At 35.0% G+C, this 26,641-nt stretch overlaps 1 protein-coding gene across 6 annotated transcripts; it reads left to right on the top strand.

Annotated features, from left to right (window-relative positions):
• Nucleotides 1-1,253: 1,253 nt before the first annotated feature.
• On the top strand, nt 1,254-17,431 carry LOC122277511 (double-stranded RNA-binding protein 4-like). 6 transcript variants are annotated; one of them, XM_043087515.1, is made up of 8 exons: nt 1,254-1,444; nt 2,169-2,291; nt 2,979-3,302; nt 8,417-8,554; nt 8,923-9,158; nt 9,361-9,580; nt 15,842-16,015; nt 16,926-17,431. In XM_043087515.1, exons 3-8 carry the CDS (start codon nt 3,014-3,016, stop codon nt 17,270-17,272), a joined length of 1,404 nt encoding a protein of 467 aa, XP_042943449.1. In that variant the 5' UTR covers nt 1,254-1,444; nt 2,169-2,291; nt 2,979-3,013; the 3' UTR covers nt 17,273-17,431. The 6 variants fall into 6 exon arrangements, with proteins under 6 accessions (XP_042943449.1, XP_042943446.1, XP_042943447.1 ...); XM_043087512.1 differs by having other exon boundaries at nt 1,255-1,444; nt 3,007-3,302; nt 15,833-16,015; XM_043087509.1 differs by having other exon boundaries at nt 1,256-1,444; nt 15,833-16,015.
• The last annotated feature ends 9,210 nt before the right edge of the window (nt 17,432-26,641 follow it).

The raw sequence follows: 26,641 nt of genomic DNA, 5'->3' as shown, positions 1-26,641 counted from the left end.
CTCCGTATAGTCGCCTAACCACAGTCTTTAGGATATTCCACCCATCACTAGCCAGACGGGGCTTAAAGCTTTGGCTCCGACCATCTCCTTCCCTAGCCAGTCCCAGTGGATCTTATGTTCAAATGGTTTTCCGTTTGTTTCCTTTCCGTTGTTTTTCGTTTTGTTTTCTCTCTGTAGCGCCTACTATCGTCGATCTACTGCTTCCTGGAATCCTCCTTTCTACATGTGCTGCCTTTATAGCCTCTACAGCCACCAATCTTCATGCTTGCAACAGAAAACTACAACTCTGCTCAACGAGTTTGATGCACGCAGGCCCCTGCCGTGCGCGTTTACTACACGCAGCCGCATTCTGGAATAGCTTTTTGTGGCCACGTGCAGCCCCTTTGGCTTCACCGACCATTGATCCTTCAGATCAGCTCGTCCGATTTCCTCCTAAGGTGGCACGTGTATTGCATGCACCACCACCAATGGTGTTGTCCCCTCACCAGCGACTCGGGTTAGATTCTAATTGCTATCCTATGTTACCCCTTTCACTAAACTGTGATCTTGCAAGAGAAATCATGGACATCTTCAAAAATCACCTCAAGACAACAAGTGATAGTGTATCCACCATCTCCACCACTTCCAATAGAGGTCTCACTACCTCAGGTGTAGTGCAGTTCCGTCTTTCTATAAGACGATAGTTCTTTTGTAGGACATGGGTAGAGACCAAGAAATGAGTCCCAAATAAATCTTTTTTTTTTCTTTTTTCCACCACTATGCATTGTTATTTATTGCTTTGGGGTATTTGTTAGGGAACCTCACCCCCTCTTCATGAATCATCTTTTTAGTGTAATGAAATCAAGTTTGCTTAAAAAAAAATAATTCCAAAACAGATTCCCCATGTGTACAAAATAGTTGATGACACATACTCAAGCCATAGCCCTGACAACTAACACTTGCGAATAAAATAAAATAAGAATGGAAATGGTTAAAGGTCAAGGCCTTGTACCGACCAAGGTATTGAAATAAGAAATAAAGGGCCTGAGACCCACTTAAACTCTTACAAATTAATTTGGGTAGCAAGAATAGTTCAGGTATTTTCAAATTTTTTATTACTATTCATTACTATTTTTAACATTTTTTACTATTCAAATGTATCCTACAAGGATAGAAATGGGCCTAACTTCAGCCCGTTAGCCATTCGTTGAGGGCCCAGCTGCGGACCAAGTACAGAACAGCTTGGTACTTTCCTCCTGAACGAATCTGATGCCCCTTCTTTCACGTGATTGTACTTCACTTTGCATTTCTTCAAACCCCACGCTACCAACTTCAGTTCTCATCTCCCCTCCGTGGTAGCGCGGCCGCTTTTTGCAACCATAGCCGCCGCCGCCGAAGGACCGAAACCCTTGCCTCTCTGAATTCTCGAGCCTCCGCCACCGTTTCTGTCTCACCGGACGTTTCGGTAGTTTCTCTCTCCAGTTTCTCTCTCGTAGGCACAGAATATTTGAATAGGGATCTTCCTTTACTATTTTGGTTGAATGAAATGAGACTAACTTTAGAGTTGGACCTACTTGAATGAAACCACATGGATGTGTGCATCGATAAATCTTCTGTTCTTGCTTCTCCTTTTTTGGTCTGTTATGCGTATTCCTGAATGAAATCATGTAACCTTTTGTCTGAAGGAACTCGGATGGTCTAACTTTGAACATACCGAATGCTCATTGAGCACTTCTTTTAAGTTTTAAGAGAAACCAGTAGGCTTAAGTATGCGGGTGTCCAGTCATTTTAATGAAAATATGCTTTCAATTTTCATTTGAATTACCTATTCAAATGGAACCCACTCTCTGTTAGATGGTGAAAATAATTTACAAATCAGTAGATAAATATGCGGGTTTTCAGTGATTTTCCTGAACCCCTTCCCCACTTCAGTTTTCCTTTTCAATGAGTGAAGTCAGGAGATAAATATGCTACAGCAATTGAGATTGATCAAAATGCTATATATATGTTTCCTGTTTAAACATTCAATGAGATTTGTTTGAGATTTCAGAATTTCGTAGAACTTAGTTTGAAATTTGTTTGTTGCCTTCTCTCCTACCAAGAAATTTTATCAGATTAACATTAACACTTTGGAAGGCCTTTCCCATAGTCGTGGATGATGAGTGTCTGACTTGCTATTTTTGTGGAAGAGGTCTTGAAGAGGCACAGGATCGAGCTTACAAGGCTGTTGATGAAATTAACTGGTCAGGAGGATTTTGCAGGCAGGATATTGGTTGGAGAGCACTTCCCCAGAAACATTTTGCTACAAAAGGGTGAATCAAATGCTTTGTGAATATTTTAACCATTGCTCATTATATAAATTAACATCATCTTTCTAAGAGAGGAGAGAAACAGTGAGTTCTCTTGTGGGCCTCAACCATATTAGCTACTTACTGATCTTCCATGTCATGAGACCGGCATCTGCTTTGTATCCATAGATTGAATGACATTTAAGTTCAGGATTTCTCTTGTCCAAAATGAAAGAGACGTGTAAGCCAAAAACAAGGAAAAAAAGGATGCAGCATGTTTGATTGTTTGTTGTGATTTTAGTCTTTTTAATTGTTCGACATGGTTAGTAGTATAGGCATGATGGTATGAGTGGTGATTGTTAGTTTTGAAAGAAAAGAAAGTCATGAGAAGTGGAACGATGATATAATGAAGTTTACCGTACATATGTTTCCCTTGCATGATGATTAAAGGAAAATATATATGAGAAGAATAGAGAAGTGAATCCCATAAAAAAAGCTTTTACAAAATTCGGGTACAACCTAGGTACCCAGATTCCGGGTTTCAAAAACATGGATTATTCTGGGTACTGGCCTGAGTCATAACTTGGGTTAACTGGGGCCGGTACCTGGATTCAGGTATGGGTATACCCGAGTACCTGGCCCGGATCCGAATGAACAATCCTAGTCTTTCATGTTTATTTTTTCATGTTTTTAATTAATCTATGTGGTTAGGTGTGTTAAAATTGAGATAAACAAATAGGAGCGAGATGTACAAGTCAAGGCTGCAAGAGCTCTGCCACAAACGATCGTGGAGTGTACCGGTGTACACAACCATAAAGGACGGCCCTGACCACAACCCTCGCTTCAAGGCCACTGTGACTGTCAATGGTGGATCTTTCCACACACAAAACCCTTGTAGATCATCTAAAGAGGCTCAAAACGATGCTGCTTCTGTTGCCTTCCACCACCTCACCAACCCTAATCCTCCCCCGCCTCAGGCTTCTATTGTCTCATCTTTCGGTCATTTCCCACAACCTTCACTTCCCTCTGAACCAGGTAAAAGTCTTTATAAAAATTGCTCTTTTTTTGTTTCTGTAGCTTCCATAAAATTTGTAATTTGTTTGTTTGGATGCCGAGTAAATGAGGAAATTGATTATATGATTGGATTTTCAATTTTGTTTTTGTTTTACTTTTTTTCAATGGTACTTAAGCCTGATTCGGCTCAGGTTTTTGACTTTATGATGTTCATGGTGTCATATTCATACACGGTGTCATATTAACGTACATAAATATGGTTACAATAATATGACATCTATTTATGACAATTAATAATCATAACATACCTGAGTGATTTTCATGACATGGCATCCATTCCATAGAATAAGTAAACAACACTTTTTCTTATGCAAAATAAAATAATTGTGGCACACACAGGTTATAATTATGTCTTTTACCTTATCTCCTTAGCCTTGAGAATCAACTAAGCACGTCAATCAAGCACCTATTAAGTTACATGCATATTCCATGTCAATCTCTACTCAGAACTCATACTTTTTGACTAAGTTACGAACCTATATTCCTTAGTGTTGCTTGCTGTCTACCTAGTGACAGTGAGTAAAAGCTAACTCTGGGTCATGTATTCCCTATATGCTGTGTACGTATGTGTAGACATGCACTTATGATTTATTGTTAAGTTAAAATGCATGTAGACTACTAAACAGTAGCTGTTTGGCCCACTCAGGGTTGCTGACAGCACCCTCTTTTTGATGTATTATAAGAGATTCATGAACTTTTGGTAAAAAAAGAGGCTAATATGCTCAAAACTTTCGAAATTTCAAAGAATTATGCATGTCACATGTCAAGTATGCCATAGGGTTTCAAAACCTCTATTTTCTGGTCTCTTCATGCTGTGTATATCATACAACAGCTGCTAAATCAAATATTAACATGTCAAATATGCAGGAAATTGTGGTTTCAGAAATTTTTGTTCAGGCTGATGCTTTTTTTTTTTTGATAGGTATCAAGAAATTATATTCATAGAAATTGGCAAAATCCAAGTACACAGGAAGTATACATGAGGAACACCTAGCTAGAGGTTACAATAGAAAGTAGAAGGTCATGGATACTTAGTCCGTTACAAACTATGGCCCCCGCCCATAAGAACAAAGACTTTAGAAAGAAAACTTTTAGCTCATCTATTGTTCTCTCGTGATCTTTGAAGCTTCTAGTATTTATCTCCCTCCAAATACACCAACTCATACATATTGGAACCATTTTCCAAATTGCCGCTACCTGTGAATTGCCATGGAGGCCTCTCCAGCTTGCAAGGAAATCCACCAATCTAAAAGGCATGACCCAAGATAATCCGATTCTTGAGAAAAAATCATCCCACGTGATGCTAGCCACCTCACAGTGTAAAAGCAGATGATTTACTAATTTCCTATGCTTCTTACTCATACAACACCAATCCAACACAATTACCCGTCGTTTCCACAGATTATCTGTAGTAAGAATCTTGTCCAAACAAAAAAAAAGTTGCTTTTGAAGGAGCTTTCGTCTGCCATATGCTCTTCCACAGGAAAATGGTCATTTCAGGACTCGTTAGCACTTGATTAAACTGATGCTCCATATGCTAAATTTCTACCTTTCAGAAAATCTGTTTTTTTAGTTATGAATATACACTTAAAAACATGGTACATGCTGAGTGTGGGTAATATACATGTGATTTAGGTGTGCCTCTTAGATCTAGACACGTCAAGCATGTGAAATCATGGTTTAATGGCTGTTTCATGCTGCTGTGATGCTCCTGACAGCATGTGTTTTGTGTGTATCCTGCTTTTGGTGGTATAGTAGCATGTATAGTGATCTCCTGTGCATGCTTTTGAATCAGGCTATGTCTCATAGAAGAGAGTTTAGACTCATTGAGAGCACATTCACCTAGGGCTTTCGGCCACACTTAGGGCAGCAATCAAGCACCCTAAATTCAGTCCCTTGATACTGTAAAACATAGAGAGAAGTATTCCTTAAGAGGCATAATCAAATAGCTCGTAATTCACCCAAGGACTGCATAAGTTTCTGAGAACTACCTACTTTAGAGTTGCTGTAATATAGGGTGAAACACAGAAGATTGAACTCTTCTGTTCTCAACCTGGACAGCTGAACTATAGGTAGATTTAGTGCATGAATCCGACACATAACACAGAATAGGAAGGGTTTATCTAGTTTATTCCTCACCTTGGTTTCAGTAGTGTTTTAGGAGAATCCTTCCAATCTCTTGGCAATTAAACTCAAGAGTTTGGCTTGGATGGGGTGGCACAGAGGAGGATTAGTGGCAGCACCTATGCACCTAAACCAGAAAACTTGGGTGAATAGAGGGGAGTGGCTGCACTGATTTCTGGCTGCCGAATTCTCTTGGCTTCCCTTGGGAGTGTAGATTGTTTAAGAACAGAAGTAGGGATATCATGGAATTTCTTGGAGGCTGGTGGCACAATTAGAAACTAGTGTTTTATGCTTTGTATGTTTCTTGTTTTTAGGAAATAGCAGCAGCTTTTATCTAAGGTTAAATCTAATTGGAAGGGGCGGCACATGTGCATGCGGCTGCTTTTGTGTTGCTAGCAGCCCCTTTTTGGTTCCTGAAAATCTTGTTAGGGTCTCATCCCATCAACGCAGCGACATGGTGCTGGATTTCCTCTAGGCTTTCCTTGGGTGTTGTTTCCTTGTACAATTAGGTTTCCCAAAATTCCAGAGAGTCGGCAGCCACCTATTCAGGGCTTTTATTGGACTTGGAAGCCCTGCTTCTTGGGGGTTTGCTTAAAATTAAAGGAAACTCTCTTAAATTAGTTCTGTGGTGCAGCAAGGTCAAAATATGGGCAGATATCTCTTCTAGTATTCTTCCTGTTGGCATGTATGGCAATTAAGTCTGGGCGCTAAGCTGGCACCAGAAGGGAACTTTTGGGGCTGGCAGTAGGTTTCAGACGGGCGACGTTAGGGGCCGACTGGTGTTTAATGCTGGCTGTACAGCTCTGTGCCTAGAAGATTTCTAGAGTCAATCTCTTTCCTAATTAATCCAAATATCTTGGCAGCCTCTTAATGGGGAATTTCCTGGCTGTGCGAGCTTGCTGTCAAGTCAACTTCTGCTATAAAGAAAAAAGAGACTTTCCATTTGTATTACTGTGTGTTAATGAGTGAAAAACTTGCCTAATATGCTCAGAAATTTCAATGTTCTGCTGCCCAACAGATTGCGAAACTTCCGATCTGTCCCAAGTCCTATTCCCGGTGATCAAACCACGTAATACCTTTCTTATTTAATTAAGGGAAGTCTTTGAAGCTTATGGCTGTCAGCAGCCCTATGAAATATTGGCAAAAACTTGACTTTTGTGTGGGGAAAACGTTCAATTTATATAAGTCAACGATTTTAAACTGCTTGGGCACCAAGCTGGCACCACAAGCTTTCCAGTTGGCTGGACAGCAAGCCCTGTATCATAAACCACTTACTACCATGTGAAATAAAGCCCAAAACCCACTCCGTCAAACAATAACAAAATATAAAAATTACTAATCATAAAAATATATATAAAAATTAAATCATAGAATTTTAATCCAATGAGACAAATATGGCCCATGGGCCCTAGTTGAAGTTCGCCCGAACTCAGAATCCAATGCTTAGGGATGACATTTATGGTTCTTAAACGTCAATATAAATTTCAGCACGTCTGCCTTAACACACTCTAAGGTTGTGTTTGGTTGGCAAGCCTACCTAAATCCATCTCAAATCCATCATTGATGGGACCCATTACTCTTTCAACTTCCTAACAAAAAGTTAAACTTATCTCAACCTATTTCATATATATATATATTTTTTTATAGTTAATAAGAGTTTTATTACTGTAAATAGGCATAGCTCAAGTACACAGGAAATATACAAGAGGAAATACCTACATACAGTGGCTAAGAAGAAGGAAAAAACTAGAAAAACTCCAACACTACATCACCATTCAATACAAAAGCCTTTGCCCAAAGACATAGTGTTTTGAGGAAAAAATCCCTAATTTCTTCCATCGAACGTTCTGTCTTCAAAACATCTCCCGTTCCTTTCTAGCCATGGACACCACATCAAACACAAAGAAATCACTCTTGTGATGAGAAAACACTGCCCAGCATACTTCCAGCAAGCTTGTAAATTCACCACATGCTTTGGCATCACCCAAGAAATACCCATCCTTCCAAAAATTACATTCCACGAACTTTTAGCCACCTCACAATGGAGAAACAAGTGATTAACTGATTCGCCATCTTTCTTACACATAGAACACCAATCAACAATACAAAGACCACGTTTTCTTAGATTTTCTGTGGTCAGAATTTTGTCATGAGACACAAGCCAACAGAAGAAAGCTATACCTTATTCGGCACTTTAACTTACCAAATACTTTTCCAGGGGTAATCACTTACACCTTGATTGATTAAAGCATTATAATAGGAGTAAACTGAAGATCTGAAATTTCTCTCAGGAATCCACAACAAACTGTCTACACTGCCTTGAACAAACTTCAACCCATATAATCTGCGAAGAAAATCTGAAATTACAGTGACTTACCAATCATTTGCATTTCTCACGAAGTCAACAGTCCATTGAATACTATTGTTCAAAAAAGAGGAAGAATCAGCCTACTTCATATATTTAAACACAAATCTCAACATATTTACATTTAAACACATCTCAATGGGACCAACAAAACATTACTATTCATATATCAACTCAGATCATTGGAGATTACCTCAGCATCCAAAAGCAGCCTAAATCTTCTCAATGTGAGTATCAAATTTATTTTTCAAGTTCTTTATATTATCACCAAGGATGAGTCATTTTCGTTGTCTTTGAAGTCCTTGAGTTTTTTTTAACTAATTGTGTATTAAATAATATTTGCTCTTTTCATGTAGTTAATTTATGTCTAACTCTCAGTTGATTCATTCTTTTGGCTAACGTTTCATTCTTGCACTCTACTGCTATGTGGTTTGCTAGTTTACTTGCCAATTATCTAGGATTTTTTTTTTCTTCATAGGAATTAGTTTGTTATGATATATCTATCTCGAAGTTCCAAATTTTGCAATCTATATGCATGAGCAATTTACATACTTTCATATTGGGTTCTCAAAAAATATTCCTGCAGATTCTTTAACTGAAAGTACTGATTTGGATGTTGTACTCACTACCGAGCACACATTGCAACCAAAGATAGAAGAAATATGCCAAACTCCTCAAGTCAATGGAACTGCCTTACAAGAAAATGATGATAATAGATCTAGAGGTAAGAAAAACTTTAGTGGTTTAGAAATCTGAGCCTAAGGTACCTTAGTTGCAGAAATAAAATTCCTTGTGTATCATATGCAAAGGTTATAACGAGTCAGTTGATCTTCTATTGCATAATCTTGTTCCTTGTATACTCCCTGATGCTCATTTACTTGGCTGGTGCCCCCTGTTCGTTTGGAAAATTATTATTTTGGTTTTCTAATAAAAAAATCATCTACTACTGTATCTAGGGTTCTGGTTATTGATATTTCTTAAATTGGTTTGTCTCACTTAAGGACTGAACCTATATTTTAAACATACCAATCTTTGTTTCATGATGATTTATTGTATAAACTTACAGATTTCAATTTCTTTCTTGGGTCATAGATATGCAACATTTGTACAAGAACCATCTACAAAACTATGCTCAAAAGAGAACTCCAAGTCTACCTGTCTACTCTTGTGAATGTGAGGGCCCTCCTCATGCCAGACGCTTCAAGTGTAAGGTCACAATTGATGGACAGACCTATGAGAGTCCAGAGTTCTTTTCCAATATTAAGGATGCTGAACATGCAGCTGCAAAACTTGCCTTAACATCTTTGTCGCCAGATGGAGTTAGAAAGGCTAGTCTTCTACTTCATCTACCCTTTTATATTACTTCTTTTTGTATTGTGTTTTTGTTAGGTCACTTTTTGTATGTTTGTTAACTTCTTTTTGCATGTTAAATCAGTATTGTACTGCATCTGCAATCTCTCTCTTGGGGGGTGGGGTTATATTACTTTTTCCTTTTTTTTGTTTTAAATTTTTTCTTTGTCAATATTTCAGGATGATTCTGGACTCTACAAGAACCTTCTACAAGAGTTTGTTCAGAAAGAAGGGTTGGGTTTACCTGTTTATGATACAATCAAATCCGGTGAAGCTCATGCACCAATATTTGTTTCGACTGTGGAGATAGATGGAAAGGTTTTTAAAGGACAAGAAACAAGGAACAAAAAGCAGGCAGAGATGAGTGCAGCAAAGGTTGCTTACACTACTATGAAAGAATGTAAGTGTATTTTTCTTCCAACACTATTATCTACAAAGATTGATGTTAGCCTTCGAGTAAACATTTTTCCTTTTATTGCTTATATATTATATATATATAACATATATCGTACCAGCCAAGCCTGGCAAGTGGTTACTAGTTTTAGGAAGTATTAGATTTCATATAGCGTTTTCAATTAATATTTATAATGCTAAATTCCAATACCTAGTCTTTCAATTAATATTTATAATGCTAAATTCCAATACCTAGTCTTTTGAAATCGAGTGAGAATTATATTCTTATGGATGGTTTGAGAATTAGATTTTTGTGCTTTTTGCACAACCAAACGAACAAGTTAGATATAATTAATGCAGATGCTGATAATATCAGGTTTTATATGCTGAAGTTCAAAATAAAGCCCTTCCTTGAATAGGGAATCTTTTTCTTTTTATATATTTATTTTTATGATAAAAACAGAAATATGTTGCCTTGGTGTTGTCTGATGTACATAATAGACTAACATGCACAGTTGATTTCTTTACCCTCAGAAATTCCAGTAACAGTTGCCTTCATCTTTTCCAAAAATATACTGATCCCGTCATCTGAACGTCTCAGGATTTTGAAATATAGTGACGCCAGATAGAATTGGAATTATTCTGGCAGCTAGTTAATTAATCAGTAGAAACTGTAAGATTGAGGTTGAAAAGAGACGTAGAAACAGATTGGAAACTTTGAAAGAGGTTCTGTTCATCAAATTCAAAAATCAAGTTCTAAAGCCCCTAAGCCAAGCTCAAATAGCTATAGAAATCTGAAATTTTGAGAATTTTAGCAGAAAAGGAAAAATCCTAATTATTGCTAAAAATTAAATGCATAACAAAATAAGAATTCTGATCTGAAACTGGAATCAAAATCACCTCTAAAGGCCAAAAAGAAATGTTTCCTTAAAAGGCAGAAAGCAACATAAATCGATGATTTGAAGGGGAAAACAAGTAATTTTGGGGTCGAAGCATGGACCAACAGGCTTATCATGGTGAACACGACGTGCATGCCGAAAAAAGATTTCCAAGTTGGGATTTTATGCTCAAATTCTACATTGATAGCGCTCGACTACCTTATGTGGGCAGATCAGCGCAAATATGGCAAGACACGGTGAAGATTCCTCATATTGGGGCATTATTGCGCATTTTATCTCACAAGACCCCAATTCGGAAGTTCTTTTCAAATTGGCCATAGGTTCTTTTCGAATTGGCCATAGGCTCTTTTCGAATTCATCTCCAGGCTGTATTCTGCCAAAAATTGGCTAAAATCAGAATCAAAATCACCTCTAAAAGTTAAATGAAATGTTTCTTTAAAAGGGAAAAATGTAAATTGATGATTTGAAGGGGAATTAGTTGATTTTGAGGTCGAAATGTGAAATACTAAGTGTAGCATGTGACCATGGTGTGCGTGTTGAAAAGAGTTTTCCGAAATGGGGTCAAATACATGATTTTGGTACTTGTCGCCAAAGTTATGGTTAAAATACTGACACATGCGCAATAATACCCCAATTTGAGGAATCTTCACTGTTATTTCCCATAGTTGTGTTGATCTACCTTCTCAAGGTAGTCCAGCGCTGTCAACGTAGAATCTAACAATTCTGTATCACCAGAGCCAAATCCCCCTGCATGACATAGGTTCTTTTCCACTCTTGAATTTTGAAACTATCAAGGCGGTCAGTTTATGTTGCACAATTTTAGAAAGTGTATAAAAAATCATTTCTTCAAAGAAAGTGTTAATTGTGCTATTGCAATGTCCATGCTAAACTACAAAATTTCTTAACCATCTAATTTAAGATTTACTTGCAATGTACAATTCATGGTCCAAATTGTGTTCAAACTCACAAGTTTATGGGTTAGGATGGAGGGATATGTCAAATTTGTTCCCACTAATATGTTCATTTTTATTTTATTTTATTTTTTGTAAGTAAGAAATTTATTGAAACCATATAATTAGGCATAGCCCAAGTACACAGGAAATATACAAGAGAAAAAACACCTAATTACATGCTATAGCTGAAAAACAGCACAAAAGTCATTAGGGCTAATCCCATCCATTACAATAACCAAAGCCCAAAGCAACAAAGTATGAAAAAAGAAAGCTCTAATCCCATCCACCGAGCGTTCCCTATTGTTGAAACAGCAACCATTCCTTTCATTCCAAATACACCGCATAAGACAAAGAGATACCATCTTCCAAACAAGCCGCTATTTGACAATTCCTTGAATCCCTCTCCAACAGGCCAAAAGATTCACAACACTATTGAGCATCACCCAAGCAATGCCAAGCTTAGTAAAAACCTCATCCCACAAAGCGTTCGGCAAATCACAATGAAGAAGAAGGTGATCCACTAATTCTCCACACTTTTTGCACATAAAGCACCAATCCATTGCAACAATACCACTCTTTCTCAGCTTATCAATAGTAAGGATTTTCCCATGAGAAGCCAACCACCCAAAGAAAGCCACCTTGAGAGGCACTTTGCATCTCCAAATATTTTTCCAAGGGAAACAATCAGTAGAAGGATGTGACACCAAGACTTTGTACAAAGATCTAACCTAGAATTTCTTATTACCATGCTGATTCCAGATTAATCTATTCTCCCCTCCAGGTTTTAAATTTAAAGCAGAGTAAGCTGTAAAAATTTAATGGCAGAGTAAGCTGCAAAAATTTAATGCTGCCATGTGAGGAACTGCCCACCAAGAAGCCCAAGACAAAGCCCCTATCCACCGCCACCTTCAGCATTCTACTCAGCACATCTATGACTAAAACATAGAGAAAAGGGGACAAAGGATCCCCTTGTCTCAGTCCCTAGGTGCTGTTAAAAAGAACAGCTGGAGTGCCATTAACCAAGACTGAAAATCTAGCCAAAGATATGCAATGCTTCATCCACTTACACCATTTCTCCCCAAAACCATACCTACCCAGGATATATACCAAAAAATTCCAATTGACGTGGTCAAAAGCCTTCTCCATATCCAATTTGCAAAGGATGCCTGGAGCACTGCCTCTAATTAAACTCTCCAAGCTTTCATTAGCAACGAGAACGCTGTCAAGTATTTGTCTTCCCTTGACAAAGGCATTTTGGGACTTTGTGATGATCTTCCCCATAACCACACTCAAATGGTTGGCAAGCACCTTCAAGATGATCTTGTAGACACCACTAACAAGACTGATGGGTTGAAAATCCTTCACCTTCATGGCCCAATTTTTTTAGGGATAACTGCAATGTAGCATTAAGGCTTTTCTCAAATTTCATAAATGAGTGAAATTGAAGAAAAACCTTCATGACGCCCTCCCTAACATGTCCCAAAATGTCTGAAAAAATGCCATGGAAAAGCCATATGGACCCGGCACTTGATCTTTGTCCATTTCTTTTATCACATTGAGCACCTCCTCTTCAAACATTCTCTCCAACCAAACTGCATTATAGGCTGATCAATTGAATCAAACATCAGCCCATCAACCTTTGGTCTCCAAGAATAATGCTCTGAAAGAAGCTTTTCATAAAAATGACAATGATCCTTAATAACTGAACGATCCATAAGAACACTGCCATCCGAGTGGAGCACCTCAATGGCATTATTTGTTCTATGAGAATTAGCAACTCTATGAAAGACTTTAGTGCACTTGTCCCCTTCCTTCAACCAAAGAGCCCTAAACTTTTGTCACCATGAAATCTCCTCCATAAGAGTTATTTTTTCCAGATCAGTGGCGACACCGAGTTTCCTTTCCTTCTCATCAACCGGGAGAACTCCTACTGCCTCTTTTCATCAAATCTAAGTAACTCCTCGAAAACAGACTTTCTTTGATCCCCAATGTTCCAAACACCTCCTCATTCCATTTTTTCAAATCATTCTTCACAGCTTTGAGTTTTCCAGCTAAAACAAAGTAGTGTGTACCCAACAACTGATAAGAGGACCACCACGCTCTCACCTTATCTACAAAACCATCAACTTTTAGCCACATTCTCAAATTTAAATTATCTCCGCCCCTCATGAACCACAGTCCAAAAGGATGGGGAAATGACCAGAGCTTAATCTTGGAAGACGTATTTGACATAAGTCAGGGAAATGCCCCTCCCAATGGTAAATCAACCAAGCCCATATCAAAGATTAAATCAGAAAAAATCAACCATGGCCAAATTGATACAAGAATCCCCTGACCTTTAACTCGGAAACCGAGTAATGTTAAAATCCCCACCAATACATCACGGACCCTCCCACCAACTGCACAAACCAGCAATCTCATCCCAAAGGAATCTTATATCACTGTCAACATTGGGTCCAACTGGATTATCTTGATAAATTATAAGAATCTATATTTATCAGGAATGTTTTTTTTTTTTTCTTTTTTATAAGTAAGAAAGTATATTAATAAAAGAATAGGCAAAAGCCAAGTTCAGTACAAAGAATGTCCTAGCTACGTGGGAGCAATAGAAGCAAGGAAATCATGAAAATCTTGGCCATTAAAATTAACGGCAATGGCCCAAGTACAAAAGGTTCTAAAAAAGAAAGCTTTCAGCTCCCCCATTGATCTCTCTTTGTCCTTGAACATCCGTTCGTTGCGCTCCTGCCACACACCACATGATGCAAATAGGAATCATCTTCCATATAGCCTTGATCTGATTGTTGCCTCTTAAATCTGTCTAGCTAGCTAGGACCACCTCTACTGTCTCAGGCATAACCCAATCCAAATCTAGTATGGGAAAAACCTCGTTCCGTAACCCTCGAGCTACCTCACAGTGTAGTAGAAGATGATACACAAATTTGTCTCCTTCTTACACATGCAACACCAATCTACAATTATCACCCTTATCCATTGTAAGGATCTTACCCAAGGAGGCGGTCCACACAAAAAATGCTGCTTTGAGAGGTGCCTTGTGTCTCCAAAGCCTTATCCATGGAAACAGAGAATAGAAAGCTCATGTGTTAGAGACTTATAAAACGAGCTGACCGAAAACATGCCTTTACCCGTAGGTATCCACTATAATAAATCAACATGCTGGTTACTTGGTTTGGTTGAGTACAAAAGGTTTCAAAACTGTCCATTTCCCAATCTTGGGCCACCCTGCTAAAATTGATATTCCACTAGATTTGTTCCCCCACCATCATCATGACTTCCGCCATTGAAACATCTTTGGCACTTGCAACCCTGAAAAGTGCCAGAAATAGATCCTTAAGTGCACCACTAGCACACTAAGTGTCGTACAAAAATTTGATCCTGGCCCCCTCTCCTAAACTAAACCTAGTGTAGCAAGAAAAGACCTCCCATCCTCGTCTGATTTTTTTCCATAACCCCACTCTTACTTCATCAGAACACCATCCACCCCATAATCCCACATACTTACTCTCAATCACCATCTTCCAAAGAGCTTCTGGTTTTTTATGATATCGCCACAACCACTTATCAAGTAGCACCTGATTAAAGATTTTCAAATTTCTAATGCCCAAACCACCATTCGAAATAGGCCTACAAACCTTCTCCCACCTAACAATGTGAAATTTGAACTCCTCGCCTATTCCACCCCATAAGAAGTCCCTCTGTAATTTCTCGATACAAAGCGCCACACTTGCTGGAATAGGAAACATGGACAAAAAATAGGTCAGTAGACTAGATAATGTACTCTTTATCAAGGTAATTCTATCACCTTTTGACAGATACATTCTCTTCCATCCTGCTAATCGACGCTCTACTTTCTCAATCACTGTATCCCATATAGAAGCTGCTCTCAAGGGGGCCCCCAACGGGAGGCCAAGATAAGTCATAGGAGTGTGGCAATCTTACACCCCAGAATATTAGCCAACTGTCTTAAATGCTGCACACCTCCAATAGGCACCATCTCTGATTTGTCCGAGTTCACTTTCAACCTAGAAGCTGCTTCAAAGCAAAGTAGAAATGCCTTCAATACTCGAACCTGTATCAGGAATGTTTAGACTTCCTCTCTTCCAAATTATTTTTAATGCCTGTATTTTGGTTTTGAGTCTCTTTTAAAGCTGCTGGTTATAGTAATTTAGATCTTGAAGTAGTCACTGCTTACTGTTTTATAATTTTTTTGAACAAACATCCTACGTGAAATTAATCAATCAATGATGATTTGATGTCAACTTAACCAATCAGAGAAAAAGGAGAAGGAAAAACAATTTAAAATGGGGATTACGTACAATCATGCACCCTTGCCTTTGCTTTGGAATACAGTTTATCATAATATTTTGTGATACTATGCCTTCCTCTTAGGTAAGTCAGGTCAGAGCCCTATGAAATTTTCACCTGCTCAGCAACAGTGGAAAACACTCGAGTTTTCATCTTCTAGCCCACAACCAAATGTTACTGCTGATCTGCAGCATCATGTTGGACCCAAAGCCCCGGAGAATATCAATCTATGCACTATTAATTTGGGACAAGCCAAGGAAAATAGAGGTAAATATTTCCCTAACCCCCCTGAGATTATGAATCTTGCTTTTGTTTGGAATACATTTCGTCCTAATATTCTATTTTAATCCATAATTACTAATTTTGCTAGACCATCATTGACTGCACTAGATAGCCTCCAAGAGGTTGGCTCAAGTGGTAAGAACCTTGGTGTTTGAGCCTTTGAGGTATGCTCCCCCTAGGTCTTAGGTTCAAACCCTTGAGTGCAAACAATATCTAGGAGCCACATCCTAGCATTGAAAAGCAGACTATTTACCTGGTTCATATGATGTGGGCGCATTACACAGATCTGGTATTGAATGGGCAAAAATAAGTCAAGTTTGCACTTTTTCAAAATTCCTTGCCGTCAAAAAATCGTTCTTTGTATCAGATTTGGTTTACATTTTAATAAATTTTCCTTCTATCCAGTTGATGGGCTCATGCTAACAAGTCAAGTTTGCACTTTTTCGAAATTCCTTGTTGCCAAAAAATCATTCTTTGTATCAGATTTGGTTTACATTTTAATAAATTTTACTTCTATTCAGTTGATGGGCTCATGCTATTTTCACGAATTGCATTTGAGATGAATGTAATTGCCTGCTGTGGCAAACCTCATGAGCAAAACTACCAGATCCAAATGAACATAATTGGAGTCTTTAAAGTAAAATTAATGTCTATAACCAATTTTATATAAAAGAAATAAAATTTTACAAAAACTAAATAATTCTACCCCTTGAAATGCTGCCACTAATTAATGCTAGTATGGTTTTGACAAGCACATGTTTGTTCACGTGCGAGATTCATTAGATTTGCATCTCACTCATCTGTTGGTAAAATGGTATCCAAATTGTTACTAACATCACTTATGTTTGATAATGGAATTTATGTCTCTAAAGCCTACTCATCTGATTGATAACAGTTAGTGCTGAAGTCAACTGTTATCCGTCCATTGTATCTTCTGGACCCGATACCATTACAACGAGTGACAGAGCTACATTGTCATCTGACTCTTTACATGGCTGTGCACCGGATACATCCTTTTCTACCCCTTTCATGCCTAAAACTGGCCTACCTTCACATTCTTCTTCATCTTCAAACTGCTCAACTGATTTTGATATGGAAAGTCTCGTGACACCAGTGGGAATGAGGTCCTCATCCTGTAAAATAATATATGTTCTCCCACGCAAGCCAAACATGACAACTCCTAAAGGCTGCACCGTGTTGCCCATGAGTGATGATAAGTGGGTTGCTTTCTCCCCCCAGTAGCTAAGTTTGTTGGTTGAGTATCCTTTTGGACCTTTTCTATCTGTCACATAGATTCTATTAATGAACTGTCCAATTGTGTATGGCACATATATAAATATGTGAATACTGGATCTATAGAAGAAAAATATATTTTCAGTCAGAGGATGGATTTGATGATAACCTGCTGTTCCGTATGAATCTTTCGGCTAGAGATTAAACATGTTGGCAACTGGAATATATACCTTTCAAATTACTCAATATTATCAACCTTCATCGTCATCTCCCTCCCCATCATCATGCTCTTCATCTTCTAACTGCTACCCTGATTAGGTTATAGAAGGTCTCTTGTCGCCAGCTGGAATGATTGCCCCATGCTGTAAAAGGGTATATGTTCTAAGAGTACTCCCAATGACTTGTAAAATGTATTTTCCTTCAAAATATAAAGAAATGTTCTTAAAATGCTACTCTATTGGATTTTGTATTTTAAAAATATTATACATTTTGCTATAGTGATCCCTCTACATGTAGAGGATCCTATTCATCAAATGTAAACATTTTTAATTACCCTTTCCTTCTCATGTGATTTCCCATTTCCTCCTCATATGTAAACATTTTTTAAAATATTTGAAAAGAATAAAAATTATAATACTTAAATGATATGAAGAAAAAAAAAAAAAAAAAAAGACAAAGTTAATGTATGGTATATTGTAAAAGTTAACATGTAAAATAGAAAAAATAAATTTTACTGATGTATTTTGAATGATAGGATAGAAAAGCCATTGGGAGTGCTCTAACTCGTGGTTTTTGTATTGGTTACATTCTTCGATTTGCTCTTTGCCTTTCTGAATTTGTCCTATCTTTATGTCCTCCATCTTTCTAATTGTACACTGATTTGGTGGATATCCTATCTTTATGTCCTTCATCTTTCTAATTGTACACTGATTTGGTGGATATTATTATGCTGCTAGCTGGAATGAGTTCCGACCGTTGTAACTTGTTAAAAAGGGATACGCATCCAAGAATTCTTCTCTGCCCTTTGCATGTGTGAAATTGTCCTACTCTCGCATTCTTTAACTGCTACAGTCTATGACTGTTCATCTGGGTTCCAGACTGGTTATCTGAGTATACCTAGATTATTTCCCGAGCAGGAACCGATGAATTTGGGTTTTTACAATCCGGATAATGCTGAAAAGCTTTTTTTTTATTATTATTATTCTAAAAGTAGTCTATTACAATCTTTTCTAGAAAAAATTTTGAAAAACACATTTTTTCATATATAAAAATTTTCTATTTATTATGTATTTGAACTAGGGTTTTTTTGTTTCAAAAGCATATCTTCACGAAATAATGCAAGAATCTGATTTTCTAAGACATCAAAATCATATACATTTTTTAATTTTGTAGCTATTTAAGTCCAGTTTATGGGCTTCGTAAACTAATTTCAAATATTATTATTAATCAATATTATTCAAAGTTTTATTTATGTTTTGATCAAATCTCTTATTTTCTCTCTGTGAATTATCTTTTAAAATTAATTTGTAAAATTAATCTAAATTCCGTTCGGCGTCAATTTGGCAAGCTGAGAGAGAAAGAGAGAGAGAGAGAGACCAGGCTTCCCATTCCATATCTAATTGGGTAGTAGAGACTTTGGCTTCCCATTCCATATCTAATTGGGTCGTTGAGACTTTGGATGCATAACATGTATTTATGGTCATCGTGTACTAATAAATCTCATGAAAGGTGTGATTATTACTGTTACAGTTTAGGACTGTTTATCTGAATTTCAAACCAGATATCTGAGTATACCTAGATTATTAACCAAGTAGGAATCTGATGAATCTGGGGTTTTATAATCAGATAATGATGAAAAGCTTTTTTCTTTTTTCTTTTTTTTTTTAAAAAAAAATCTAAAAGTAGCCTATTACAATCTTTTCGAGAAAAAATTTTGAAAAACATTTTGTTTTATATATAAAAATTTTCTATTTATTATGTATTTAAATTATGTTTTTTTTGTTTCAAAAGCATATCTTTACAAAATAATGCAAGAAACTGATTTTCCAATAACATCAAAATTATATACCATATCTCCACGAGTAAAATTTAAAAAAAAAAAAAAAATCTAGATATCAAAGCACATCAATGATTCTAAGATCTACAAGTAAATAGAAAATATAATGCAAATTATGGGATCAGATCTAAGAGTAAATCTAGAACAAAAAAATAAAAACAACTCAAAGCCATGTCTTAGATCTAAGAGTAGGGCTAAGACTAGTAGGGTTTTGGTACTCGATAGAGGAAGGTTAAGGTTTCAGCACTTAATAGTCTAAAACTCAATGAAAGAAGCATATCATGAAATACTGAAATTTTTCCACACAGAGAGAGAGAGAGAGAGAGAGAGAGAGGAGTAAATTTGAGAAGAAAAAACCCTTTGAGCTTATGATGTTTTGAATATGGATTTTTGAAAAAAATAAAAAATCTGGTTACCGACTTTTAAACTCGAGTTAGCCAATATCCGGGCTGGATGAAATCAATTTTATTCATGCGGGTATTGGCTCGAGTTTGTCCTTGGCTGGAAAGAGTTTTGTAGTTTCGGTTGTCAGAGTTTTGGACTGGGAAAAAAAAAAAAAAACCATGCTACATATGAAAAGTCCTATGCTACACATGAAAAGACTTGTGCCGCTGGCTGGAATGAGTACACCATGTTGTAAATGAGGAACAGTCCTCTGCTATACATGAACAGTCCTATGCTACACATGAAAAGTCTTATGTTACTCATGAACGGTCCTATGCTACACATGAAAAGTCTTGTGCCGCTGGCTGGAATGAGTACGCCATGTTATAAATGAGCAACCCGTCATTCTCAGGATGTTATAGCGTGGAGATTTAATTCATCTTCAAATATTTGGGATTTTGTCACTTCCGCTTTGACCACCATTAAAATGTGCTAAATATACATCACATTTCAATGAAATCTGTGGGGGAAGATTAGCAATAGGCCCACTGAACTTGTATGAAGCCCAAGAGGCCTCCGCCAAAATACAAAGCCTTACATCAAACAAACAAAGCCACAAAGCGCTCTAACTGGTCTATTTGGGTAAGACCCCGACATCCTAAAAGCTCTCGAAAGTCGAGATAGATAATCTAACAGTTTTTTCTGATTAATTAGCCACTAGAATATTCTTAATTGTTCAGCGTCATATGATCAATGTAGGTAGATAGATCTATATGAATTTGGTCGTGTTCGCAAGAGAGAATATAATGTTTACTCTTCTTAAATTGCAATAACTTTGTCATCGGTACATGATGTGACTATATCTAGCATATAATCCTCATCTAAATTCAAGTTGAACGTAAATGGTCAGGGAGCCTCGGCTCACCCTTCACGCGCAAATTTACAAGGGTCTGTGGCTCAGATCCAAATTGATATGAAAATATCAGTAACTTTTTTTAAAATCTTTTAAAATAATATTAGTTATTTTCTTTCAAATCATATATTTATATTTATTTTTATCTTGTTAGTAAATATTTAATTTCAAGTTTAAAAGTGATTCTAGTTTGATTTTGACCAAATTTTTGGTAGGATTATTTTTTATTTTTGTATTCATTTCTCATACAATAATAATCTTTATAATTTCAAATTTTGTAGCTATTTAAATCCAGCTTATAGGTTTTATAAACTAATTTCAAATATTATTATTAATTAATATTATTCAAAATTTTATTTGTGTTTTGACCAAATCTCTTATTTTCTTCTAACTTGCATGAGAGTTTTATTATCTCTTATTTGTGTTTTATTTTCAAATCTCTTATTTTCTTATTTATCTGTTGAAATTAACTTGCAGAATTAATCTAAATTCCGTTCGGCATCAATTTGGCAAGCTGAGAGAGAGAGAGAGAGAGAGAGAGAGAGAGAGCCGGCTTCCCATTCCATAACTAATTGGGTAGTTGAGACTTTGGCTTCCCATTCCAGCAGTAACCCCCAGCAGGCTCCCAAGCATTTCTCCTAGAATTAAGGTAGCTTGTAGGGGGAGATAGGATTATTCAATGGGTATAGAAAAAAATATATCAATAAAGGAATTTTCATGCTCCATATTTATTTTAAAAGTTTAAATTAATTAAAAAAAATTAAATTTAATCATTTATATTTACATAAATATTTTTGCTCACATATGAACAATAGTCTTTATCAATAAATGAGTTTAAAATATAAAATATTTAATTAAATAAAATAGAGTGTATAGTACAGGAATAAGATTCAAATTCAAGACTTTTATTTTAATATTATGTAAAATTTTTATTTTTTAAAAAAAAATTAAAATTAATGAAAAGCGAGAGATTAATCATTTATATATATATATATATCTTAACATTTCATAAAAATTCCATTCACAATATTTAAAATTAAGGCGACTTGACTAAAAGCAATTGAGTGATTGACATGACTAAAAACATTTGAGTGATTGACATTATATATATATATATATATTTATATATAGTCATTGACTGCGCTGTTACCTGATATTCAAAGTTTCAAACACAATGCAACGAAATTAGTCGATACCACTTGCCAGTCAGACTTCTAACATTTTGTACGATCAGGGTAAAAAACTTTAAAAAACGAAAGAAACCACGAGCCTATTAATAATACGTAGCAGTGCCGTTGGCTACGTGTCTTCTCCATGAACAGTCGTAATAGAGACCTAACAATAAATTAGAATGACGTTTGATGTATTTACAGTACGAGACCTTCTGAGTCCCCCCGTAAATGTCTTTTAATTCAGTACTAAATTAAATAATATATTTTTTTTTTTTTAAGAAAAAGGAAAAAAAAAAAAAAAAAAAAAGAAAGAGAGAAATTCATTACTTAATGGGTTGCATTATTAATTCTAAAAGATAGAGAAAGTCCGATCGCCCTGTCCCCATTGTCATAAATAAAAGCATTTCCAGCTTAGGTATTGATATGGTTACTATTATTATCTTACATTTATTATTTAATAGTGTATTTGAAGTTTTTTTATTATTTTTTAAGTATTTTTTTAACATTCTTAATTATTTAAAAAAATATATAATTTTATTAATAATCATTTTTTAATATTAAATAAAATAAAAAATATATCAAATACAAAAAAAAAATAATAAATAAATAATAAGAAGGTACCATCCTTATCATTATCCTTCCAGTTTACATCTGTAAAAGGATATCAAATTCTGACCACTTTAATTATAATAATAATATAATTTTTTCACATTTTATAATTATAATGATTATATGTTAATTAATAATTTAATTTTAAATTAAATTATTATTTTACCTTTTGTTGGGAGAGAGCAAGTGGAAGGAGAAAGGAATAAGTAATAAAAAAGTTAATAGATTGCGAATAGTACCTATCCCAATATGTAGATAAACTATAACTTTGTTAGCAAATAAGTTGTATTTGGCTCTACGAATGCAATAGACTTAGATTATATTTAGATAGTGAGATAATTTTAGATATTTTATAAATAGTAGTGAAAAAATAATTTAAAAATTTGAATAATAGTATACAGTAATATAAAATAATAATAAAAATAGATAATAAATAATAATAAAATAATAAATAATAGGAAAATACACCACCACCCAAATTAGCCCTTAATATAATTATTATTTAAAAGAAATTTTATTCATAATTAATTTTCTCGTCGTCTTCTCATCATTTCATGATGTATCATTAAATGATAGGTTCATAAATAATATATAATAAATAATTTTTAATTATCTAATAATATATTATAAGATAATATGAAGATAATAAAAATTAGAATGGTAAGTATTTAAATATTGATGTGCATCGATGTTACGTACATGTGAAGATAATAAGAATTAAAAATATGAATATTTAAATATTGATGTGCATTGGTGTTACGTACATCATTGCTAGTGCTCTTACTCATTGAATACGGGCACATTTTTCCTAGCCAGCAAATTAAAAATTCTGCGAGGCCAACAAATTATAGTTTATTATATTTTCTTATTTTATTCACTTCACAACACACAGTCTCCTTTCTACCCTCCGTAGTTAAAGAAAAATTCTATTTATTATTTTTATATTATATATTATATATAATTTTTTAATTTTTTTATTCAATATGTATTATATAGATAATGAATAGAAAAAATTTTAGCAATAAGGATATATATCTTATAGCAAGAAAGTTCAGAAAATTCATATTTAATAAAAAGTCTAGTGGAGAGAAAAAAAAAAAAAAAAGAGGTAAAGAATTTTCTGTAAAGAAAAATTATTTTAAAAAATGGAATAAAGAAAAATATGATAATAATGATAAAGTAAAATATCGTGAATGTTTTGGTTATGGTCATATAAAAATTAAATTTTCAAATTTCAAGAAAAGTAAAGGAAAAATATTGAATGTCACACTTAGTGACAGTTTAGAATCTAAAACTTCAAGTTCATCATTTAATGATGACAATTCTTTTGTAGCCTTTTCTACTGTTGTTAATCTGATATTGGATTAACAAAATCTGAAAATGATGATGATGATAGTGATTTGGAGGTTGCTCTAGTTGTGACTAATCATGAGTTAAGTTTTCAAGAAGCCTATAATGATCTATTTGAGGAAGTAATCAAATCAAAGAAACTCAACAAGAAGCTGTACAATATATTTACTGCTGTGGAGAATGAGAAAAACAATCTTTGGACATTAAAAATTTTTGGTATTGAAGTATCAATATTAAAAGATCAAAATATTGTACTAGAAAAAGAATTGGAAAAGTTTTAGGAGTGTAAACAAAATACAGCAACACAAAAATTAGAAGAAATATTAAGTTTTCAAAAATTTAATTGTGATCACATGGGTTTGGGGTATATGACTTTTCAAAGTATGGAACTTAAATACTTATCATCCGCTACCACTTCATCAAAAGATATCATTTTTGTTAAAGGAAGTCAAGATGTGAAAGTTCCAAAGAAGGCTATGTCTAAAACTGGTTCCAAGAGCCTCACATGATAGATCAATGACAAATAAGCCCAACCAAGATAAGTTCAAAGGTAAATTTATTCATACTTGTCATTATTGTAGTGTTGTTGGTCATATAAGGTCAAATTGCTTTAACTTGAATAAAGTGAAGAAAAATGCAAGTGAAAGAAATCTGAAGTGAAAAAGAAAGAGTCTAGAGAATCAAGTTTGTGATATGAGTTAACAAATTAATTTTTTAAGCCTCAAACTTGGTGAACTGGTAGATTTTTGCTTTCAAAATAAAGAAATGATTATACAAAGTGGTGTTGATGAAACGAATAGACCGAAATTTAAAGCAAAGTGGGTGGTAAAAAAAAATGTCATGTCACATTAATTGATAGGACCTTTTATATGTTCTTGCATTCATTGCATGTGACTAATCTAAGACATGCATTTTCTTTTTCTGTTTTGCTATTATGTTTCTATTTTTCAGTTTTAAATAAAAAAATATATAATATAAAAAAATTTTATAGTTTAGTTTAAGATTTTTCTTTAAGAAAAGTGCATGCTTGATATGTCAAAGTTTGAGCACTTATGTTCTCACATGGTAAATTCTTAAACCAAAGCATCTCTTTATTTTGTGCAATTCACTTTGTGCATACTAACCGTATGAGTCAACTTGACAAAATTCATTTTCAATGCACAGTGAGGAACTTGTATGTATGCATATTATAATTGAAATTTATATTGGTTATTAAGATGCTCATCATAAAGAGAGTTCATGTCTTGAATTGACTAATACTAATTGAACCTAGTACATTTATAAAGAGCTCTCCCTTTGCCAAACACAAAGAATTGATCCATATAGAAAAGGTTAGTGTTAAATCATTGCGAAAAAAGACTAACACCTTACACAGATCTATCTCTTTAAGTCCTTATAGAAAGAATCATTGTTCTAATCATTGCGGAAAAAGATAAGCAACAAAAAATGGACATAAAAACAAAAAAACAAAAAAAAAGGTTGTGTAAATTAGTGTTTGGAGGATATGCTCATATATCTAGACCCTAGCATAAAGTTTGACTTTTAAGGTGAGTAACGAACTCTTGTGAGCATCCATAAGAAGAAAATACTTTGAATAAAAGTACCAGAAATATATTAAGAATAAAAATAATAAATGCTATGGTATAAGTGTACTCACTCACACACTCACATGAATTTTGACATTGATGATCTTATGAGGAGTGAACATCCATAGTGATTGTGGCAAATGAGATGGTATAAATGATCATATTTGTTTTGTGAAATACATTATGGTTGAACTAAGATAAAGTAAAACATGTTACTTGTCTCTTCTTTCATTTTTATATTGTTTTAAAATTATTACTATTATTTTTTATATTTTTTTTGTTGCAATTTTTTTAATATTTAAAAAAATTAAAATATAAATTATTTTTCCTTTTTGGTCAATATGGGATATTTGCCTAGTCTGAAAATTGGGCTTTGAAATATTAGCTGAAATCCCAGTGGGACTCTATGACTTATGGCATGCGCATAGGCGCAAGTCACTTATGTGACTTAAGGTTTTTTTTTTTTTTTCGAGACCAAACCCATGTCGAGACCCCCTCCCTGTCTCTTATTTCCTGCTATCTACACAGGACCTCACCCACCTCCCTCTATCTCCGTTTCTCTTGAGCCCAACCGCACACTCCTTCAAACCTCTATCTCTTCCTAAACTTTCAGATTCAGAGGCAAATCATATCCTATTTTTCTCTACCTCCTAATCAAGGTAAGTCATGTATGGTGTTCAAAATTTTCTTTCTCTAGGGCTCAGATTGATTTTTTTATAAATATTCTATGAAAAGTTTGATTACGTGATTTGTTGGCTTGGCTTTGACTTTGGATTGACTCGATAATGGCTGGATTGCTCCTTCTGAGTCTTGTTTGCATGTATTGAGGACGATTTTTAGGTGGGTTCTTGGCCTTGTCATTCGTTTTTATGGTATGCTCACCAAGTGTTTGATTTTTTGTCTCAACCAAGTTGCCTCAATCATTTGATGTTTGTTTAACATACATTCATATTCATACATCATGTGCATTTAATCTATGAAAAGTTGAGACACATGGGAATTGTTCATCATGTCTTTCTTTATGTCTTCATCTTGACACACATAAATGATATTTATTCTCTTTTGTATTTTATCAAATTAGTGACAAAAAGTGAGAGTATTGGAAGATGATACCATATTGGAAGAGTAAATTGGAATATTTTAATATTGTGAAATTTATGGGGAGTTTAAGTAAGTGAGAGTTTAATGAATTTGCTTAAAATAAAAATGGGGAGCAGCTATTTATTGAGGGGAAGAACTATATACTTTAGGGGGAGCAGCAGAATATGGAGAGGGAGAACTAAGTACTGAACATGGTTATTGATTATG

This window comes from Carya illinoinensis, chromosome 9 (assembly GCF_018687715.1).
Source record: "Carya illinoinensis cultivar Pawnee chromosome 9, C.illinoinensisPawnee_v1, whole genome shotgun sequence".
Classification (NCBI taxonomy): Eukaryota; Viridiplantae; Streptophyta; class Magnoliopsida; order Fagales; family Juglandaceae; genus Carya; species Carya illinoinensis.
The sequence above is the reverse complement of the archived record's forward strand: the minus strand, read 5'-3'. Positions and strand labels throughout refer to the sequence as shown.